General features: G+C 31.4%; 1 protein-coding gene across 1 annotated transcript; it reads left to right on the top strand.

The window, feature by feature from the left end:
- The first annotated feature begins 356 nt into the window (after positions 1 to 356).
- LOC128990203 (neuropeptide CCHamide-2 receptor-like) lies at positions 357 to 16,411 on the top strand. The gene is made up of 2 exons (XM_054412492.1): positions 357 to 377; positions 14,897 to 16,411. Exon 2 carries the CDS (start codon positions 14,901 to 14,903, stop codon positions 16,026 to 16,028), a length of 1,128 nt encoding a protein of 375 aa, XP_054268467.1. The 5' UTR covers positions 357 to 377; positions 14,897 to 14,900; the 3' UTR covers positions 16,029 to 16,411.
- The last annotated feature ends 6,922 nt before the right edge of the window (positions 16,412 to 23,333 follow it).

Consider the following 23,333-nt stretch of genomic DNA (forward strand, 5'->3'; position numbering starts at 1 on the left):
TTCTCGCTGAACGTTGCCAAACTGCCCTTCCTTGCCTGAAAATTTTGACGTGGCTACATCAATATTTCTTCCTCACTCGAAACACTATTATAATACTATCTAATATACGTGGCTTTTCACTACGCCCGCTCAAGTAATATTGAAATATTTTTAACCTCTAGACAAATCCCCTCTCGCTGGTGGTATACATGAAACAGGGTACAAAGCTGGGTAGGGAGGAAGGTGTAAGACTGTAGTGGGTGCTAAGGGTACGGGTTTGGGAGGAGTTGGGCAGAAACTGGGAGGGTGGGTTTTGTGAGGTGAGCTTGAACTTCAGTTTCTCCGCGACTTTTCTGCTGAAAACATCCCTACACAGACGGGATAGCACATTAAACACGGTTGGTAAATAATATTAGAAATAAATTCTTTGTAAAGTAACCTGTTAGGTATTCACTAATTTAAATAGACCATAGAGTTATACATTATATTTATTGAATTGATAGTGTATATAAAAAGCATAATGTTTAAAAAAACAAATTTTTAAATATTTGATCAACTATAAAATAAGAAATTCATTTCGTTTTACTTATTTATTGCGTTAATCTTTTTCCTAAAATTTCAAGCGGCATGATTTATTAATATAAACTACTCTATTACTATTACTACTTAAATCTACTGAACACTTACAATATGAATTTTAAAATTTGTGATACTGGAAAAGTACTTCAATAGGACTACATTTTCAAGTGTCAATAACGATGTATACAGTTTAAAATAACATTTTAGCGTGTAATGAAGCCATAAAGAAGTTCTATAAACCCCAAAATCATTTATAACCATGCTATGAATATACTAAAATTATAAAATGAACGATAAATATGCAAATAGTAAAGAGTACTTGTGAAAGCATCAAAAATAAGTTCATATTGAGGAATTGAAAATTTATGAACACATTTATGCGGTAACAGCAGACTGTAAAAGAAGCAATAAGAATAATCCTATCAAAGTTGCGGCTTGCTATCTTGTGATGTTTTTGTGTTACGTGATGCATTGCGTATCGGAGAGAATAACAATATTTTCGACGATTTTTTTCAACGCTAGTGGCTAGGCTATTTAGGTAAAATGTATCTATATTTACATTTTTTACCCGTAAAAGTATTTCTATGCCGGAAAATGAGGTGGAAAATATACATGTACACACTCTAAAAATATAATCCGTTATAAGCGCTCGTATATAATTTAATATTATACACATTGTATAATATCTGGGCTTCTATAACTGAACGAATCAGTCCTTATAATGCAAATGGGTCTTATAATTCGTGAATATTATAAGAATTTTACTCACTAGAAGGCTTCAACAAAGTTGAGATGGGTTTTAAATATATATTAACACTGTGTGCAATAAACAAATGTTGAATGATCAGATTGTTCGTAACAACAGCAAAAGCAACAAGCCCCTTACTTAATAAAGATACTTAATGTAGGACTCAATACAACTATAAATAACATTTTTAAGTTCTTTCAATTGGGATATTTTCCATCTTAAATTTTTCCTTTTATCATGCAAAAATAAACAAACATTTTATTAAATTAGGTACAGTAAGTTATGACTCGAGTTCTCAAATCAGCTTATGGAAGGGGCTTTGGAGGGAAGATAATTGAATCCTTAATGCCAAGTAGCACTTTCACTTAATTTCCAAACATTTTAATACCATTGAATTAAAAACAATTATGCCACATTACCGTACTACTATATATTACCAAAATATTAAAAATTATTAACACCGCAGGTGCAAAGTCATCCTTATGAAGAGTTAATATATCTATAACATTCTAAAACTGATTGTTTGTCACTATATTTCGTAATATTTAACATGTTAATTTATTTAGTTTATCATTTGCACTCCCCTCGTAGGAGGGCGCATTTGTTGAGCCAGTTGCAAAATGTTGTTGTGTATAAAACGTAAATTTCCTTGCACCAGCTTGAATTTTAAAAGCCAACGAATTGAAAGTAAATGCTCTTAGTAAATCGATTGACAGAAACATTGATGTTTTCTTCGTAGGATAGACAATAGCATAAAAGAAAACATGTGAATGTTTCCGAGTAGCTTTTAAGTTTATTTCCGGAATAAGATAAGAATTAATCAATGGATATCAGACAAATATATTGTTGTTGAAAATCTAAGATTTTTATAGGATCGGTTATAGATTTAACTGTGGGAAATAGCTTAAACAAGGGCTTTGCTCAGTTACGCGGCTAAAGAAAATTTGGCTAAACACAATTTAGTTATTTAAATAACTGTACAGTATTTATAACATATTTAAAACACGACTAGCGCAATTTAAAAGGTTTTTAATTTTCTCTAAAATAATTCATCTCTGTAACTTTTACTTTAACTAACAAAGTTATTCGGATTTAATTATTGTTGACATAAATGCGCTGGAACTAATAAACATGTCACAGTGTTGACAAATCTGACTAAGTCTATTCGATTATTAGTGTGGATAGTTGCAGTTATGTTGACACAATCCTTTGAATAGTAAATCGGCTGTGAATAGCATCAGTACAATGAAAGTAATTCATAATATGGTCATGCTAGTTGAATAAACTAATTCAAAGAGAACCCCTCAAAGCCATGCAAACATGATATAACGATCAAAATTACAGTACTCATAAATCTAATTTATATAGCCTAAAAACATATAATTTAAGTTGAAGCACATTATAAACATAACATTTTCTTTTTATAAATATCCCACGTAAACATTCTGATCGTGAATTATTTAATAACTTAAAAAAGTATTTAGAAACTTAAAGATTAGCCTACAATGACTATATTTGTAACAAGTTTCAGCGGAAAATTGCTAACTAGGCCTACTATATTTTAAATTAGAGTGTAGCCACTAAATACTGGTCTCATTTATTTATATCTATATAAGTTCTTCTAACTTTAAGACAGACTTTAAATCCCAAATAAAGTTCGGATTTCTTGTTTTTAACACTCGTTTCTCCAAATTTAGATTAAAAACATATCAATTTTGGAGCTAATAAAGCTCTAAGGTCATAACTAACCTCATTTGCAAAACTATATACTGAGTACAGCTTGAACAGTTCAAATAACGGTTGTGAGAAACATATATTGAGATAGGAATGTTAAAATATAATCAGCGTTAAAACAATTTCTAATAAATGAAAATTGAACTCAAATTATAAATTACGTTGAGTCAATATTTTTGAATAATTTATTAAAACAATATCGCGCCTCATCGTGTTTAAATTGTTTTACATTTAAGGTAAATGATTTCACCCTCCAGAAGTGGGTGTTATATTCAAAGCTATTTCTTTATAATTGATATAAGTTGCAATGGTTACAATGGAGACTGCATAACCAATAATCATTGACCACTTAATTGGCTAATCTAGTTCTACAACTAAGTATTTAATGTCACTAAATAAATGTGCCTTAACAATTACAGCTAAATACAAAGCAATTGTGAAAATACATAGTATAGTATATCATAGAACACAGTCTTGTGTTTTTACACAATATGATATTGCATGTCCTACATGTGTACTTTCTTGTTTCAGTTTCGATTATTTTATGACTTAATATTTTCTTATAAATTCTATTTTGATTTTTTAACACTATCGATTTATACAAGCATTAAGGAAACCTAAATGTCAAGCCAAATCTACTTTTATTGTGTATGATTTGAGGTGTTATGAAATGAATTTTAGGTGCTAGATTAACGAACTACTAGGCTAAAATAACTGCTAAGCTAAACGAATGTATTCTTACAGTGCAATAAAAAAAATAGCTAAAAGATTTCACATATATACAATTTTATAGGGTTTAAACGTATTTTAAAGATACTTAAACGTAGTAAAACCCCCCTACTTATCATGATATTAGAATGTCCAATCAGGTTGTCTTTGAAAAATAAATGATCGATTAAACAATTGATATTTCAATATTATCGAATATCAAGTAGGTTCTTTGGTAAAATATTACCTCCGAGAAGGCAAATATTAACCATTGATTTCCTGATATTTGTGTTAGATCGGTTTTTTAAGAGATAACTCTACACTAGTTTGTTTATACAATTGGATGGTAAAGGCAACCAATTGCTGTACATCCTTTAATTTACCCTCAATGATGGCGTTATGTTGGTTTTACTCACTAAATAAGGTTGCTGGTATGATTTTGCTTTTATTTACTTCATGATATTGGTTACTTTAATTAAATAAAAACTATTTTGGTTTTGAAGATTTAAACGTTATACTTTAAACAATATGTCGTTTTATCAATCTCTCAAGGTGGCGTTATCAAATTTATTATAATAATTAAAAATAGCTACCGGTATTAGTATCTCAAATAATATAGGTGCACCAACATTTTACTACAACTGTCAGTTTACTTCTGTACTTTAAGACTATACTGAATTTTGGAATCACCAAAGATTTCTTAAATAGTCGTGTTTATTTTCAAGTTATCGTGCAAAACATTTACTTTAAAGTAAGTAACTAATAATATGCTGTATATAGAGGTTATGGTAAATATGACTCGATAATGGACTAAGTTTCTGAAACATGTCAAAATAAAATAATTGTAACACAGGGTACTTAGTTATTTTTTCAATGTTTTTTTATATTTAATTTATTCAGGGTGACAAAAAAGTCTGGAAACGACTTGATATCCTTGTAACTAGATTCGTTGGAAAATTCAGACTTTTCACATCAACTCATATGTATAGAAACTACTTTTTGCATGCATTATCATTTTTTTACCTTCACCAGGGGACGGCCCATGAGGAGTAGGTACATAATCTTCAATGTAAGCATAGATTGATATGCACATTATTTTAAAGGTCTGGTCAAGTGGAATTCATTGCCAGAAACCACGTCAAAAAAGGTTCATCCGTTACAAAATGGCGGCAGTCCAAAGTTCTTGCGGAATATACCTGCAGAGGCCTTAGTATTAGTAAATACTCGTAGTGAACATTAGCCGGGAAATCTGAAACCCAGTTAAATTTGTTTTGAAGATTGAACTGAGTCTATGAGCTAGTTGACTTTAAAATACAATTTCAGCTCTCAAGCTAATGTTTAATACGAGTATTTACCAATACTAAGGCCTGTGCAGGTATATTCTACAAGAACTTTGAACAGCCGCCATTTTGTAACTGATGAACCTTTTGAGTCGCGGTTTCCGGAAATGAACTCCACTTGACTAACCCTTTAAAATGATGTGCATATCAACCTATGCTTACATTAAAGATTATGTACCTACTCCTCATGGGTCGTCCCCTGGTAGAGGTAAAAAAATGATAATTCTTGGAAAAAGTAGTTTTCATACATGTAAGTTGATGTAAAAGGTTTGAATTTTCTAACGGATTTAGTTAAAAGATATTAAGCCGTTTCCAGACTTTTTTGTACCCTGTATATAAAATATTTTGAAACACAACTAACCGTATTTTATTTTATTCAATATCAAAACTTTTGTTAGGTGTGACCGGTCACAAGCTCAAAGCCCTTATAAATTTTATTCCATGGAATAAAAAAAACATTCTAATTACAAACTATTGCATTTTAATATAAGCAAGTTCATACGAGAAAAACTTGTATTTGAGCAAATAGTAAGCGGAAACACTTTATGAAACCTCGGCTGCGATCTAATTAAAATTAATTAAAAGTCGAAATGCAAGAAGCAGAAATTACAATACTTGAAATCTGCTGAAGAAGTAGTCATTATTCGCCGTAGCAGACTTGTTGAAAGAAATGTCTTTGAAAGAAAAATATTGTTTAATTAAAGCACGACAGCTTTACTTTGAACCCAAAGTTCTGTGTAACTGGCTGTATTATACGTGTTAACCGTTGTAAGAGTCCTTGAAAAATGTGTACACTCTTAGTTCTTTCATACTGCTCAACTTTATGTTTCCGTGTATTTCAGTCTTTCTTCATTTAACGTAAACTTACTGTAATATTGAAATTACGTCTCTTTTTCGTTTAGCATACTTCATTCAGTTGTTTAGCTGATGAAATATAGTCCCAAAATGATAAGGCATGTTTTATTTAGTTTTTTAGCTATACAGAATGGTATTTAACGTTAATAATAATGCTCAAAATACCTAAATTACTGTTTCTCGTTTTCCGATTGTCAACATTTGTTGCAACCAATTAGTTAAAACCAATCAATCTCAAGGATTTTGACTATTTCACTAAAAGCTTTTAGTATTGTACAATATTTATCATCAATAAAAAATAAATGGTGAACTTCAGTTAACTCACAACTATGTGAACTTATAAAGTGTATTCATCTACATTACCTACTTTCATTGACCATTAAGTAGTAGCAGCCTGCGTCACTTCGTGACTTCAAAATCCGTGATATATTTTATATTTGTTGATAAGGGTGAAAACGACTATTTATCATCATATTTACATTGCATGCGCGATCTCTTCGAGGCATCTTAGTAAAATTACTAATAATTATGAAACATACTTTGAAAACACAAAATCTCTTCTTTACATTTCAAACAAATAGCATTACAATATTTTACTTGAATTCACAGATACATCATGGATATAAACAAAATTGTATTATGGCCATCTGTTTTGATGTATCCAAATGTAAACTTTGAACAGTTCAGATAATTAATAACAGAATTCAGCACAAACTCTAAAATTTTATAAGCCTGTAGGACGAAGGGCTATCACGAGGTATCATCCGAACCCGGAAAAGACACTACCAGAGGATAAGAGCTTAAAATCGATATCCAATATGCCTATAAAAATTAATCTTCAGGGGTCGATTTGCTGAATCCAATTAGGGTGAATCCTTTATTGGTGAATCCAATTAGGGTGAATCCTTTAGGGGTGAATCCTTTAGGGGTGAATCCTTTAGGGGTGAATCCTTTAGGGGTGAATCCTTTAGGGGTGAATCCCTTAGGGGTGAATCCTTTAGGGGGGAATTTGGAAAATCCAACAAATTCTTTTAATGATATAGATACAAAACAGAGTTACTGTTGTAGTTTTGCTTTAACATTATGATGTTATGAGTGTGATACTTGCTCTGCCATTCATACGACTTAATTGAAAAAAAAATAATGATCATGAATAAATTAAAAACTATATAAAACTAGACGTATTTATTACACCAAAACTCAGTCAGTAATAAGTAAATGGAAAAAGTAAAGGTTTAATGATAAGTTAGGATAATAGGTGTGGAGTAAAGTTAGCATTAACTAATAATTGTTATTGGTATAATCCTTAAAATATCTCGTGTACACTATAGTAAAGGATGGTGTTTAAAGTATGTATACACTTTTCAACTTAGGTAAAATTCTAGCAGACCTTATCAGCTTATTCGTTATGAAATATATCATAAACAAATACCATAGAATAAGAAATGTACTGAACGTTATTTTAATAAAGTAAAATATTATATCGATACACACGTATCAATAATAAATAAACATAAAGCTAAGGTATAATATCAACAGTAATAATCGCTTGTGCAATAATCATTGCATGACTCGCTATAATTGCTATATCATTAGTATAGGTGATTCTTGCAAAGTTGTAGTTTTATCCTAGATGCGTAACATATTAATAAAAAATAAGCAATAAATTTTTGCTCAGGAAGAGTTTGATATGGAGGATGAAAGTAGTCGTTGATGTATCTTGACATTGTCTATCCTAACGACAGGAACACAGCAAATCACCTAGCCTTGGCCTGATTAGTTAAATCCAATCCCATTCTCCACTCGGAAAGAAGGGATGGCAATGAAAAACAGCTGATTTCAAATAAATTGAACGATAAATGAGTAAGATAACATAAATATAACGTGTTTACATTTTGTCTTAAGCACCGTCAATAGTAGTGTAAAGTAAAACTATGTATAAAGATGTTGTTCATATTTAATGTACTCAAATTATCTCTTATTTATTTATTTATTTATATCAACGGATACACAATTTCCAACTTTACTCTTAATTAGTCAACGGATATAAAATGTGATTTTTAGCTTTAACTTGTCAATTTTAACTCTTTTAAAACTCATCTAAATGTAAATTGATAAATATATGTTGTAAGAAAAACATATTTTTATGCATGGAAACATGCAGTTATAAGTTTATAAATGTTCAAATTTATAAAACAAAACTAGAACTAATGTTCTATTTATAAGCTGTTAAGAATATAAGGCAAGTATTTGGTGAAAATGTGAAAATTATACCATGGATTTGAAATATTTTTTTAAGTCAAGGAAGTGAGCTTAAGCAATAAATGAGTTTTCTTTAATCAACTGTTCACATTTAAATAATTTGTAGTGCAAAACAAACCAAACCTTTCTATTGTGTTTTGAAATAAAGATACTTGAATGCGGAGTGAAATATTTCGTTGATTTGGATGCAAAACAATGGCCTAGCCACATGAGACGGACTACATTCAGTTTCAAACAACGCCTTTTCCCAAGTGAGATAACATTGCTTGGATTTAAGGGGAAATTGAATGGTATACATGACTTATTAGCTGATTAATCAAATGAGTTAATATTATTTCACTTAATCTTATATTTCTTCACGATTAAAATAACGAATAAACTTTCCCTATTCACCATTGAACAATAAACTTTATTTGGGTTAGCAAAAGCATAAATATTATTGCAGCCATTTTACACGAGTAAATGTTAACATAAATAAAGGAACTTCATGTACCCAATCTACGTAGTATGCAACTACAAAAATTATCCACTTCAACACAAGGTTTATATTTTTAAATTTTAATAACATATCGGGATATGGAGTAATAAATATTAATAAATAATAAAAGACCATCAACAATAAATCGTAGTAATCGTATTTTGGCATACGAGTATATTGAACACTTTCGTTATTAAAAGGGTTTGGTTTAAAACAATTTTTAATTTTATAACGAAACAAGGAAATAGTTATTTGTGTAACTAGTGTGTGAAGTGACACTTTGCTGCATATGAGAGAAGTGTTTACGCACGAGCCGCAGACGAGTGTGGAAAGTTTCTCGAATGCAGCAAAGGCACTTAACGCTTGTGTTACACATTATATTTTTCCTACAGTTACTATAAAGCATAGAACTAATTAGTCTTTCAAACACTAATCAACACATTTTAGGTTAGGTTAAATTCAATTGTTGAACGAAATGGGGAACACTGCAACAGCTGATCGTAGTTGCGGTATCTTTAAGTGTTGTAAACTTATTTTCAACCGTACACAGATTACTTGCCTACTAAAATCACGCTGTTTTTAATGTTTGGTTGCAATACTGGAGTTCGGCCAAAAAAATGAGTACGTCAATAGTAAAATGAGTGCGTCAATAGTAAAATGAGTGCGTCAATATTAAAATGAGTGCGGCTAAAGTAAGTATATGTGACAATTAGCTACTTTCCGTGCTATAATCAGTACCAGAAAGCCAACTTTGTCAGGAAACTGTAGTTTATATTTTAATTTATTCTGCTCAACCAAAGGAAACTTTAATACTTTAATTTTGTTCAATCTGAACCCGGATTGAATGCATTTGTTTTTATTGCAATTGCAGTACAGTAGTCTAAGGAAAACACGGAGGGCAAAACACCACACGTGAGCTGTCTTCCAAATCAACAATCAATAAACCTCCTTGAGCATTTCAGAAACATAGAATAAATACTCGTTTATCTTTCCCTTTGGACTTCGGAAATCTTGGCACGTATCCATTTGAAATAGCTTGTTCCCGATTCAACATAGACGCTCAACTTCTTGAGATGACATTTCAAGTTTAGCATTACCGAATGATTGCGTGATTTACCATTTTTATTACAAACCTTTCATTGAGATCATAATAATTATTTAAAAATAAAAAAAAATTAACTTATTTGGTGTGAAGGTTGATTTTCAAAAGTAAAACACAACCCTTACATAACATTTTTTGTTGTGTGACACACATATTGACGAAACCATGTTAATTTTAGTTGTTAAAGTGTAATTTAACTCTCCAAATATATAGAATATGTTTTGCCCAGCCTCGTTTAGGTTTACAGCGTTTTGAAGAAACTCATAATAGGCCTTTTAGAAATATTGTTGTAAATTTACCGCACTCTAGCTGATTTTATCGATTCTTTTTGTAAGCTAAAACTTTAATTTCTATGAATATTTCAGAATCCAGCTGCTTACCATGTATTGTGGCGAAATGGAATTTCACGTTAATTTTTTTAGAGAGAAGGTTTACGCTAAACTTAATTGAAACAGCTTATAAAATAATCTTACTTTGTGTATTATGTTAAAAAGAAGTTATAGATTCGTGGCATTCAAGGGTCGCCCTTGTCACAAACGTCAAGACACTTCTATTCACCGACGTTTCGGCCTTGATGCAGAGAGCCATCTTCAGTACGACTTGACTTCCGAGCAGTTGTAACATTTCATAGCATGTCAATAGTCACTTGCTACTAGAACTGTGTGAAAGTCTGAAGATGGCACTCTGCTGGTCCGAAACCTCGGTAAATTGAGGCTCTTCTTCATTTACGAAACAGTCGACTGCCAAAACTGAACATCTGCAGTGACTACAGAAAGCAATGCAGTAATAAAATTCACTCTGTCGATGTAAATGGAAGAAAACGTATCTTATCCTACAACGCCAAACTTGTCCGCGTAATTTTTAAAACCTCCTAATCAACTAGATCGTAATATCTTGCAGTTTCAAGTCTACTAACTAAAAAAATCCTTTTTTACGAGGAAGTCAAAATATTGAATAGACCAAGTGTTTGAAGGAGTTAACAATTACTTTACACAACTTGGTAACAGGCTACATTACATGTAACGTTAAATATTGAAATGTTATACTGTACGGAAATGCGAAATGCAGTTAAAATACTTGTACATGCATAAATAAATTTAAGCAGGTACTAAATGACAAACGATATCAATGCTAATTTATCACTATTAGAAAATACACAAAAAATCGAAAATAATAAAGCTTAAGTCATAGAATAAGCAAAAAGCATTTTATAATGGTTATTTGGTTACCAAATCCAATTTGGAAACCACCTCACGTTACTGAGTGATAAATTTCAGTTTTATTTTATTGGTATAATCTGAAATCTTGGCACGTTTACGATTGAAATAGTTATTTTTTTATTCAACAGGACTTTGATCGTCTTGAGTTGATAAAGTAGGTATTCCACGTTTTATAATCCTACTTTTCTTTGAAGAGATTTAAAAATTTCTAACGTATTATATTTCCGAATACGGCTTTCCATAAAGTTTTACAAAACAGTAAATCTCTAAGCTTATGTATACCTTATACAGGGTGGCTGGTCATCAGTGTGACAAAATTTTTTTGGCGTAAGTACAAAGTAAATGCAGTGTAATGATGCATATAAAAGGTTCCAAGTCTAAAAATTAGCTTACCAAAGAATTATTTTATGTTTTTCAAAAATAACTATGTTTTCAAACTTAATACAGCTTTTTCTCAATTACCTGTAAATGGATTTGAGTAGACAATGTCATTTTCGTGTTCTACATAAAATTTTGAATAAGAATAATATAAAATGACGGAGGATCAGTTGTTAAAACTCCATTGTAAATAGATTCAAAGATAAAAATTAAGATGTTTGATAAAAATTTAAAAAACATTGGTCTATTGTATTTGTTCACACCCTGTATACAAGAAAGTGTCCGAATATATTAAAAACTGCGCCATTTTATAAGCTTTCTAACCATATGCTACACTATTGAGGTTTATATATTCTGTTGTTTGTTTTAGTGGTTTGAATACCAGAAACAGGGAACTTTTTTACTGTTTTTACTGTTCAAGCTGAAAAAATACAACTTTTGCTTAATACATGCCTGCTTTCTATGTTTTAAATGTTAAAGACACCCTGTTTTCTGGTATTCAAACCACTAAAACAAACAACAGAATATCTAAACCTCAATAGTTTAGCATATGATTGGAAAGCTTATAAAATGGCGCAGTTTTTAACATATTCGGACACTTTCTTGTATACAAGGTGTAAACAAATACAATAGAAAATGTTTTTAAATTTTTTCTCAATCATCTTAATTTTTATCTTTGAATCTACTTACAATGGAGTAATTATATTATTCTTATTCAAAATTTTATGTAGAACACGAAAATGACATTGTCTACTCAATTCCATTTTTTGAAAACATAGTTATTTTTGAAAAACATAAAATAATTATTTGCGAAGCTAATTTTTGGACTTGGAACCTTTTATATGCATCATTACACTGCATTTACTGTGTACTTACGCCAAAAAATTTTGTCACACTGATGACCAGCCACCCTGTATATTACTTGTATATTTTTTGAAAAAAATATTTAAAAATTGTATTTAAAGTTGGTTTGAGTTTTATTTATTTTTTCGTATATTTTTTTAAAGTGCTTAACCCATTCATGAAACTCGGTCACTTATTTAATTATTCGCCCTGATAGTTTCACTTGTACCAAGACATGCAGTTTTTGAGTGTAACTATAAATTGATCAATTACTGTAGGCAATTCATATTCATTAGACCGTTTATGTTAACGAGACTTTGCCATTTGGATGGGTTTTTTCCCAGAAACTCGAGTAATATGGGTGTAGGATATACTATACAAGTATCATTATGGACTACAGATTGTAGGATATTATTTTTGATTCAAGTTGAGAGCCAAATAAGACATTACGTAGTGTAAATATTGATATCTTGGAAATAAATTGAAACAAAGATTTTGATATGTCAGTCAAACTAGAATCGATGTAAGGAAATTCAAAGAAATTATTATTAAATAATTTATTCAGTACAAATTAGAACCATATTCAAGGGAACAAAAAGAATTGGGAAGTTGAGAGAATATTTAAAATTAAGTCCAACACTCTTTTGATTACCGATAAAAGGTTCTTTGTCAATCACATCTCTGGAGTCGCTTCCTCCTCTATATTAAATTTGTATTTATTTATCGATGGTTATAACAAGGCATGTGGAACATTCTTGTTTTCATTATTACGATTCTTTCATTAAAAGCAAAAGATGTTTTATATTCATTGTACTGTATAGGAGTGTTTTTATCTTTTTATTTTTATCTAAAAAAATGGTCATATAAAACATTTGGCGTACCAAAAAATATGTTACTAACAAAGTATAAATTCTTGAACAACAGCCAACAGATCTTTAGATTAAAATCAATAATATTCTAGTTATTTTTCAAATTTTAGCCATATATATGATTATTATTTTTGCATTATAAATAATAATCAGAAAGCTTTAAGTCTGAAAATTTTGTTATACGATAAACATTCAAATTCAAAGAATATACTATACGTTGAGTAGTCATGCATAAACCATGGACGATAACTTTGTCCAGGTAAAGGGAGATTTGGTCACAGATATTTCTACAGATGTATTTCCATTTCATTACACAAGTCTAGCCAAATTCGATAGAACGTGTAATCGCTAGTCAATGCGACAGTAAACACGGTCAGTTTAGTGGTTTCGAAAAATCTTTCTCCTATTGAAAACATTAAGTGATTTCTTTGTTATTTGAGGTATTCATTTGGACTTTCGTCTTTTGTAACAACGTTTGTGTTGCTCTTTCCTCACTGTTATAGAAGTTATGTTTCATAATTGAGCTAAAATACTTTTTGACTTAGAATAAAACTTGCACCAAAATTTGAGTAACACATAGGCACTGCTTTCACTAGCAGTTAAATAAATATATTGGTGATAAATTTCATCCGAAACGATAGTAACTCACTACTTAAATGCATTACAGACTACTAACAGTAGTATAATTAGTAGTCATCATGGATATGCTAGTTTTGAGTTAATAGATTATTTGAATATGTATATATAGTTGTATAAATTAACCGGTAAAGCAAGCTGTTTCATCAGGTTATCTGCAAACCTAACGACCTGAGTTTGCAAATGAACCCAGGCTAATAACCTTTGAGCTCCTAGAAATACATTTCACATGCATGCAAGAGCACGTAGAAGACCGACCTTTATCTACTTAATCTACCATCTGTCTGTTTACTGTTATGACTTATTTTTAAAATCATAATTTTAATTTAGTCATTTTATTTTAACTTTGTTTTATGTTAAGGGGCACACTAAATAAAGTAAATAAATATAAAATTTGTACAGAATATTAATTTAGAATTTATTCATTTTATAGTTAAGACCATTGGCTTGGCCTTAAATTTCTTTTCACGCTTTGGATACTCTTTAACAAGGATATCAGGTCTTTTCTGTTTGTGAAAATTACAAAGGAAATTACTAGCGGTTCGTTCCTATTAATTCTTTGAGAAAAATTACAGACTTAATTCCTACAGTGAGTTTGAATCGTATAATTTTTAAAATTTGGAATAGGACATATAGAATTACAGCGTAGGACGCAAGACAAAGTTAATCCATCATGCTACATAAAAAATCCTAAACATTATTACATCTTTGCAACATTATTCAAGTAGAAAAAGCTTATTTTTTTTAAAATCGTTATTATAATGTTTTTATATGTAATGTGCACGAAATGATTTTTTATAGTATTTGCGAATTTTGTTGTTGTTAGTATTTGCAAAGATTACATATGCTAAAAGCATATGTAATCTTTGGTATTTGTAAGTGCTGATGGATTTGCTTTAACGATCTATTAAGTAAAAAGAGTGTAGAGATGTAATTAATCCAAAACTTAAATGAACACGTATTAATGAGTTGGAATAATTGTAAAATTATTTACAATGCAGAATCCATAAAAGGATGTATCTATTACTTACTACTGTACTTAAAATACTTAAAATTGCTTTGCCCTTTGAACTATGTTTTAAGGGAGAAACCACATATCCTCGTCTTAATAAAAGAACATACACTTTCACAACGTATTACGAGATTAACTTTCAATTTGTTTCAGAACAATGGCGGATCTCCACTACAACGTGACCGGCTATCCCTTCCACCACGACAACGACACAGATATGTTTGGCTACGTTCCGTACTCTGAGAGACCAGAGACCTACATTGTGCCCGTCGTCTTCGCCGTCATCTTCCTGGTGGGAGTCTTGGGCAACGGCACCCTTGTCTTCATCTTCGCTCGCCACCGCACCATGAGGAACGTCCCCAACACCTACATCTTCAGCCTAGCCTTGGGTGATCTTCTAGTAATCATCAGCTGTGTTCCCTTCACCTCCATCCTGTACACCATAGAGTCTTGGCCGTGGGGAGAACTGATCTGCAAGCTGTCAGAAGCCACCAAGGACATCTCAATTGGAGTTTCAGTGTTTACGTTGACAGCTCTCAGTGCAGAGAGGTATTGCGCTATAGTGAACCCAATCAGGAGTCATATATCCTCGAAGCCATTAACCATTGTGACGGCGGTGTTGATATGGATAATGTCAATGATCTTAGCACTTCCAGCTGCTATATTCTCAAACGTACAGACAGCAGATGTTCAAGATAATCACACTATAGAGTACTGCTCTCCGTTTCCCAAAGAATACGGGAGCACCTACGAAAAAGGTGTTGTACTTTTTAAGTTTTTAGCGTACTACGCTATCCCGCTGTTTGTCATTGCAGGATTTTACATATTGATGGCTCGCCATCTAATGTTGAGCACGAGAACCCTTCCTGGTGAACACAACCCGAGCAAATCTGCCATGAACCAAATACAAGCTAGGAAGAAAGTGGCGAAGATGGTGTTGGCTTTCGTTATGATCTTCATCTTCTGCTTCCTTCCCTACCACATCTTCATGTTGTGGTTCCACTTCTACCCGTCATCACATGACGACTACGATGACTTCTGGCACGCGTTTCGCATCGTCGGGTTCTGCCTCAGTTACATAAACTCCTGCATCAATCCCATCGCATTGTACTTTGTCAGCAAAGCTTTCCGCAAACATTTCAACCAGTATTTGTTCTGCTGTGTTCGTGCTACTAACGAGATCGGCGACAACACCATCAACAACCTCAACAGCTCTATATCGTTTCGCAGACACAACTCTGTGATGACAAGTCATTACTCTATCAGTCACAGTGACAAGTCCTGACGGTTCGTGTGGTGCGTGGACAAGTTCGAAGGTAACTGACACCCACCGCCTCACAGTATACGTGTGGTATACAACACTCCCTAGACCAGGGTTTGTATTTAGGTGTAACCTGTGAATTTGTAGTGAATATTGACTGCCAAAAACATATTACTATGTGAACTACTTAAACTGTATATAAGTTATAAAAGCACTTTCTCCGGTTTTGTGAATAAAAACAAACATTGTTCAAAACGTTTTATTAGCGATTCATGAGTATGAAGGACAAAACTTTACAGAAATAAAAATTTTCCATTTGAGATATATTTCAAAAAATATGAATTCAATTTAGGTATTAACAATATTTCAACACGGCAGTTTTACAGCCATCTTATGTGTGTATATTATGTATTTTTATGTTATTGTAATCTAAGCTAGGTTATTAATAAAGAGTTTTAGTAGTTTATTGCTCGACTACGTAAATGTACCATCAGATACAAGAATAATAATTATTATTTTTTTAAATTATGGATTAATAGCTTGAAACCATGTGATGGAACAACCATACTCAGTGAACTACTATGTCCCTGCTTAAATGGTGTAAAATTGTTCATTCTACTTTGGGTTTTTCATTTATTTTATTTGCAGATAGGAATACCATCAAGATGTGTTATGATTAGTTAACCTGATTAGTTAACCAATAAAGCATGTGCTAAAACAGTCAAAACTCTTAGTTTATACACTTCTGTATGGTTAACGAATGAAGACGGGCAGTTTACCAGAGAAAAGTGGGTTTTGGAATCATATGACACCTAAACCATCAACAATTTGTTTGGCGTTTCTTATTTAGTTTACAACTCCGCACTTCACAGACTTTTTTATGTACTTATGGACGTTAAATAAGAGTATGTTTTTTTATGATTATACCGTATATGATTATTATGTATAGGGTGGCTGAAAAGTAACTTCCACCCCCCTTAACTTTTCAACAATTTGAGATATTTGAAATCGGTTTGCGGCAACCTTCTTAGAAATGAGATGTTACAATAATTATTGCTAATTTTGAAAACTTTGCCCTTAGATTTCAAATATTTCAAAAGGTTTCAAAGTTAGGGGGATGCAAGTTACTTTTCAGCCACCCTGTATAGTTTGATTACATTTTATAAACTTTATTGGGACATGTACGCTTTTTAGAAAGGCACCTTTAACACAATTACTTAATCTAATTCAATAATTATTTATTAATAAATAAATTAGCTGATTTTAAGGTCTCAAACACATTTTAACTTCCTATGACCTGCAATCTGTCCGATGTTTCGTAGCATTTCTTTCTTTTTTTTATGCAAAGCTGAATATATAGATATTTTTCTATCACAGGTCTGGTTTAAGTTAAACATTTAGAAGGATTATACTATAAAGAAAAGGAATAAAGCTACCATTACAGTCACTCGTCGTTAGTTTTTTTTTCTCAATAATTCCAACCTTTGGTAACAAAAAGAACCTTTAGTCACATAAATTGAATGGTCAATAATCTTTTAATAACATTGAAACTGATTTTATAGAATTATGCACGAACAATCATAATTAATTCAAATAAATATTGTTTTTAACTATAGTTTTCTGTAAAATACAGTCAGATCCACCTTTATCACCTCTTATATTACCTTGCACCTTGTCATATGTTGAGATCTGAGAGATGTGTAAATGTTATTTTAGTATATTTTACAGCAAATTATTCCCAATGAAATACATTACAGGTATGTGATTGTTATTTTTGTAATAAACGAATATGTGATATTAAACGCTTATATTTCTCACCTAATCTATGTTTCACTTCTTGATCTGGCCAAGGCTAACAGAGGATACATAAGGCTATGTATGCATTCTTTGATGTAATTAAAGGTTCTCAGGTAAAAAAATCAGCTGATATAATTTAGACATAAAATACATCCATTATACTTTACACATGGTTTGAATTTTAAAGCTCCTTTTAATAGCCCCGGAAGTGCAATATTGACTAATATGCCTTTTACAACCTGTCAGCAGTTCCAAATCATAAGTTTTAACTTTGCCTTGTAGCAATACTTAGTGCATTATATAAGAAGCAAAAATAAATAATTTTCTTCGTACAAAGTAGTGGGAAAGACCTCTACCCAACCCTGGCCTCAATTTTGAGCAAGCTGTTTGCTAAGCTGGTCAGATTTTTTTGTGATTGGAGTACCTTTACACTTATGGTTTAAACCAATTGATTTCACATCTTTTATTTAGAAAACGTTTTCTATTTACATCATACTTGGGTAGCCAACATTTTAAATACATATGTTCAGAAGGCAATGAGATGATAACCTGGAACCTGAGGCAACTATCCATTAATCCATCAATCCGTGTCCAACCATGCATAACAGTCTATTCATCCATACATCTCCATATATCTCACCGTCTTAATATCCTTTTTATCAAAATGTATACTGTATGGATTTATATGCAACTCCCTACCAATAAAGTTTTAGGTGGACATTCCTCAGCCATTCATAATGTTAAATGTCTTAACATACTGAGATAATATATAACCTCAAAATATATTTCAAGCAGAGAAAAAAAAAACTCTTGAAGATTTGTATTACATTTTTATAGATTCACACCTCCAGATGTGGTTTGTTGGGTCTTTTATATGCTGTTAAGACTGAAGATGTGGCGTTTGCAATTCAGTTAAGCTAAACAGCTACAAAAGTTAAGTATATAGCTGAATTCATGTATACCACTGCTTCTACGCGTGATTAAGGTACAGTATCATCAGAGCTACATGTTCGTTTTAACATCTTTTCCAATCACTGAATGCATTTTCAAGTAGTTTTTTTTTATAATTTGACTACTGATACGCAATTAAGTTTCCAGTACTGTAAAGGCCTAAAGGTTAAAGTACCTGTTACTGTCTTGGAATACGCGTTTTGATGTAAACACATCATCATAAGGTCAAACTTGCAGACATTTTAACCATTGTCGAGTTGGTCATGTCAATATTTACGAAAAACACACTTAACGTTATTTTCATTATCTGACTCCACCGATTTAACAATGGTTGAAGTATATTCAAGTTTTGACCTGATGAGGATGTATTTGCATCGAACCGCTTAGTCCAACAAAGGAGCAGCAGAATCATAAGACAGTAACAGGTATTTTAACCCTTATAAAATATTTATCATCGTAAAACTATTAATGGGGTAATACATAGGCATAGCTTGAAATTCAAATATTGTTTCGATTGAGCGCATTGTCAATTCGTAATCGATTTTTGACCTACAAAAGGCCACAGAAAGCCTTTGAATGCTAGTAGGGAAATTTATCAAGGGAATGGATTTACCCCAAACGAGCATTATTGGGTCCATAAATCTGACTTGCACTCTCAATTCTTTGGATATGCCATAAGCTTAGTTTTCAAATTTTGCAGTTGAATTTCGTTCTATATTATGAACAGTTCAATATATGATGTGGATAAGAGATCGAGGATTATGTCCGGGGCATTAAATTATAACTGAGTTTAATTTTATGCATGCCATGCGTAGGTGCTGGTGTTATTTTTATTGACTGAAAATCTCGTTGTTCAGAAACAGGTTTAACAATATTGTTAGGAATAAATCTTGAATTAGAGTATAGATCATTATCATCACGTTTTAGCGAATTTCCTTATAGGGAAGTAGCTATTACCTTGAGTGGCACGGTAAGACCTAGGCCCGGGACTGATTTACTTTTTTCATTTTGATGTCCCCAAAGGCCAAAAACACAGTTTGTTCCAATTTGTATATATGTGTGTGTGTCCGTAAACGTGATCACTTGAGTAATTTTTGCGCGATTATGATGAAATTTTGTTTAAACCTACCTAAACCTAATAACCTCACAGTTGATTAAATACTTCGGGTAAAGCCCTCTAATATTTGTATGAGACGCGATTTTTTACAATTTGAAAGTATGTTGTGTTTTGTTAACAAACAATGAGACATTTTAATAGTTTATTTTTAAATTCACATTCCTACACAACTCCAATATCTCTTTTTCTAAAGTTGAAATGACATAATCCCGATATTCTCAGAACAGAAACTTAACAAGAGTTTTTGTTTGTGGTTAGTGCTTTCTGAATCCCTTAAGCAGAATCCATTAGTGAGATTTCTTCTTACAAAAATGCATTTATAAAGAGTAAAAAGTATTATTCCCCGTCAAAACATAAAGTTTGAACGTTAAACATTTTTGTGGAAACAAGAAAATAGATTTTTATTTATTGACTCATTTCTCTACTATAATTATATAATTAGCTTATAAGTAGTTAAAATATTTAATTATAACATGTTCAACATATTGTTTTTTATGAGTGAACTGCGCAATAACTTCAAAGCGAACATTGATGATCTAGATTGAATACTACTTTGATTTTTACTCATTGCAAACCAAATAAGAACAATATTTTTCATAATGTTTATTATCAAGACTCGGTATGATAATTATATAGTTTACTCTATTCATAAAGAAAAATACAAAACTAAATTATTTTAAAAGGAAAACAGTGCTTTAACTTCTTTAAATTGCTAAATAAATAATGTGATTAAAAATTAAAACTTTAAAAGGCAAATTATTAATAAAAATTACAATTACGTCGGTTAAATCATTGACTATACTCCGAGTAGACTTTTCATACAATGTAAAGATTTGAAGCCAAGAAAATATAATATGTTCAAGACCATGGTTAAAATGTAAGTTGTAAGATATCTACTATACAACCTAACATTTATATTTTTGTATTTAAAAATTTTGAATGCGACTTGAAAGAGAAAATATTTTAAGCCTCCGGTCTATCTATGCCGCGTGATGGAATCCGCCATTTTACAAGATTATAGCTTGCAGCTACCAGTGATGGCGTTGAATTACCCTTGATATTTTAAAACGAATTTGCCTTTCGTTACACTTCACGGAATGGCACTTTTAGAGCTGTCACTTTTCAAAATTGAAAGGATTTTAGTCCAGCATAAGTACCGGTAACGTATAAGGTACAGTAAAGATTAATATGCCATTTGACTTGTTTTTATCAGACGTATTTTTTTATTACACCTACTTCTTCCTAAGTTTATTTCTATAATTTTAATATAAATTACATAATTGATTATATTTCATAAGTATCATTTGGAGGACTGAACTATTCCTAACATACTCAACAATTCTCAGTAATAACACGTACAAAAAGTATACATTAGTGACGTAAAGAAGGGATAGGTTTCTATACAGAACATTGATTTTCTTATTATAGTTTATGGCTGTCCTATCGTTCTAGCAAATTCATGTTACAAACGTTTAACTTATGGACAAGTTTTAAAATAACCTACTTCTCTATTTTAACAAACATCAAAAAACTATCCTACTTAAATTTACGGTTTTTTAATAAAATGTCTTTATTTTTTATTTCTAACTTGTATTTTACTATAAGCAATGTAGATTATTGTTCAGTGTCGATTGTAAGCTGTGTAGGCTACCTTTCACCAATGAGCCTACCCTACCATGAGTACAGAGACATTCCATTAGGATTACACCTGTACATGCTGATGACGTATACGGAGTGACGCTGGTCATGTATCGAGTAGATTGGTGAATTAAATTGCCTTAAAAAAGTTATGATTGTAAAGTTTTTGTAAAATCAACGGTTTTTGAGCTATTTATGAAACCAAATTATAAATGGCCGCCATATTGTTTTGTGAATTTTAAAAATTGTCATAATTTTGTTGTAGTTTTGTCTAGTTGTCATAAATGTCATAAAGTTCAAATATCGTATCTTTCACCACTTTTAAGAAAACATTTAATATGTGAAAAAAACTAAATGTCGGCCTTTTGAGTAGCTAATGACTTCCGGACAATTTAAATCCGATTTAAATTTGGATATTTTTCTTACCTAGGAAAAATACCCTAAAATATCCGAAACGAATTCTGAAACACCCTGTATATATATATATAGATATATAAAATAATAAACTAATAACATAATAGTTAACAGACACGTTAAGGGTGTAACAAGTTTTAGAATACCAAATGACGAGGTAAAATTGTTCTACCGACAAAGAGAGCTGATGTCAAGTCCAGCTTCACATAAAATACTTAAATATTTAATCAAGTCTAACTGAAATCACAGGTTTAAGTTGAAACTATCTAATAGTTCAGTAACATCAATTTAATATCAACTTTGAAATAATTTTGAAGGTCCAATATCATACAGAAGTAACAACTGTGAGTAAAAGAAATTACCAATATATTAAAAAAGAAGATAGCCTGAGCATATACATGTTCATGTTAAGCTGTGCATAGGTTTTATTATTAAAGCTGTGTAAGGTTTTTGTACGAATCCAACAGTCGATTATAATTGGCTAATTAGATTTTTTTTTTTTTTTTTTTTTTTTTTATATAAAAAAGAGGTTGGCGGCCTCTTTTAACCTTGCATCTGCCCGTCCACATAGACTAAGCGCCCGTGCGTGGATCGTTTACAGCAAAGCAAGGAGTGAGCCGGTACAGTACAAAGGTGAACTGTACTGATAAAATGTTATCGGCAGTGACCAGGATCCGAACCCACGACATCGCTGCCTTGGGCCCGAAGTCCGCGACGCTACCGACTGAGCCACCGACTCACTAAAATCACACTAATTAAAATCACAGTTTGATACATCACTTACAATTTAGTATATTAAAAATGTAAAAGCCTTGTAGTTTCATAATACACTGTCTACCAACAAAATGTGTTGGACAAACTTATTGGAAATTTGAAAATGAATGATTAAATGTAAATTTTAGCCATATTTTATTGACAAAGTAACACATTACCTGCAAAACGTGAAAATAAATGAGGCTCAGTAATAAATTATGTCCAAAAAAATTGTACAGTATATTTAAAATACCATCCTTGAAAAAATCTAACTTTTACTGTTAAGGTAAAATAAACTAAAAAGTTTAGTACATTTAATAAATAAAAACTTGTAGTTCCACGTTTCACCCAAATTGTAAAAGTGAAAACCAACGATGGTGCTTCAAGAACCCTAATTTGATATAACAAGTAATATTCCCTAAGAGCGTTTGCGGTTCATTCGAATCTCAACACGCCTTAAGATGTAAATTGGAAAGAAGATGTATTTACATCAAAAGTTTCTCGGGGAAATGTTAAATCTACCTCAAGTCAAATAACAAATTCACCTGCCTCTAAATAACTATTTAACAAATCAATCTTGGAATTGAAATGTTATACTGTATTAAATAATGACTTCGTGATCCTCATTTTGGTGCTGGCTACTAATTCGTAAGACTCTT

This window comes from Macrosteles quadrilineatus, unplaced genomic scaffold (assembly GCF_028750875.1).
Source record: "Macrosteles quadrilineatus isolate MER2022 unplaced genomic scaffold, UCM_ALF_1.0 Scaffold_3__2_contigs__length_128488019, whole genome shotgun sequence".
Taxonomy (NCBI): domain Eukaryota; kingdom Metazoa; phylum Arthropoda; class Insecta; order Hemiptera; family Cicadellidae; genus Macrosteles; species Macrosteles quadrilineatus.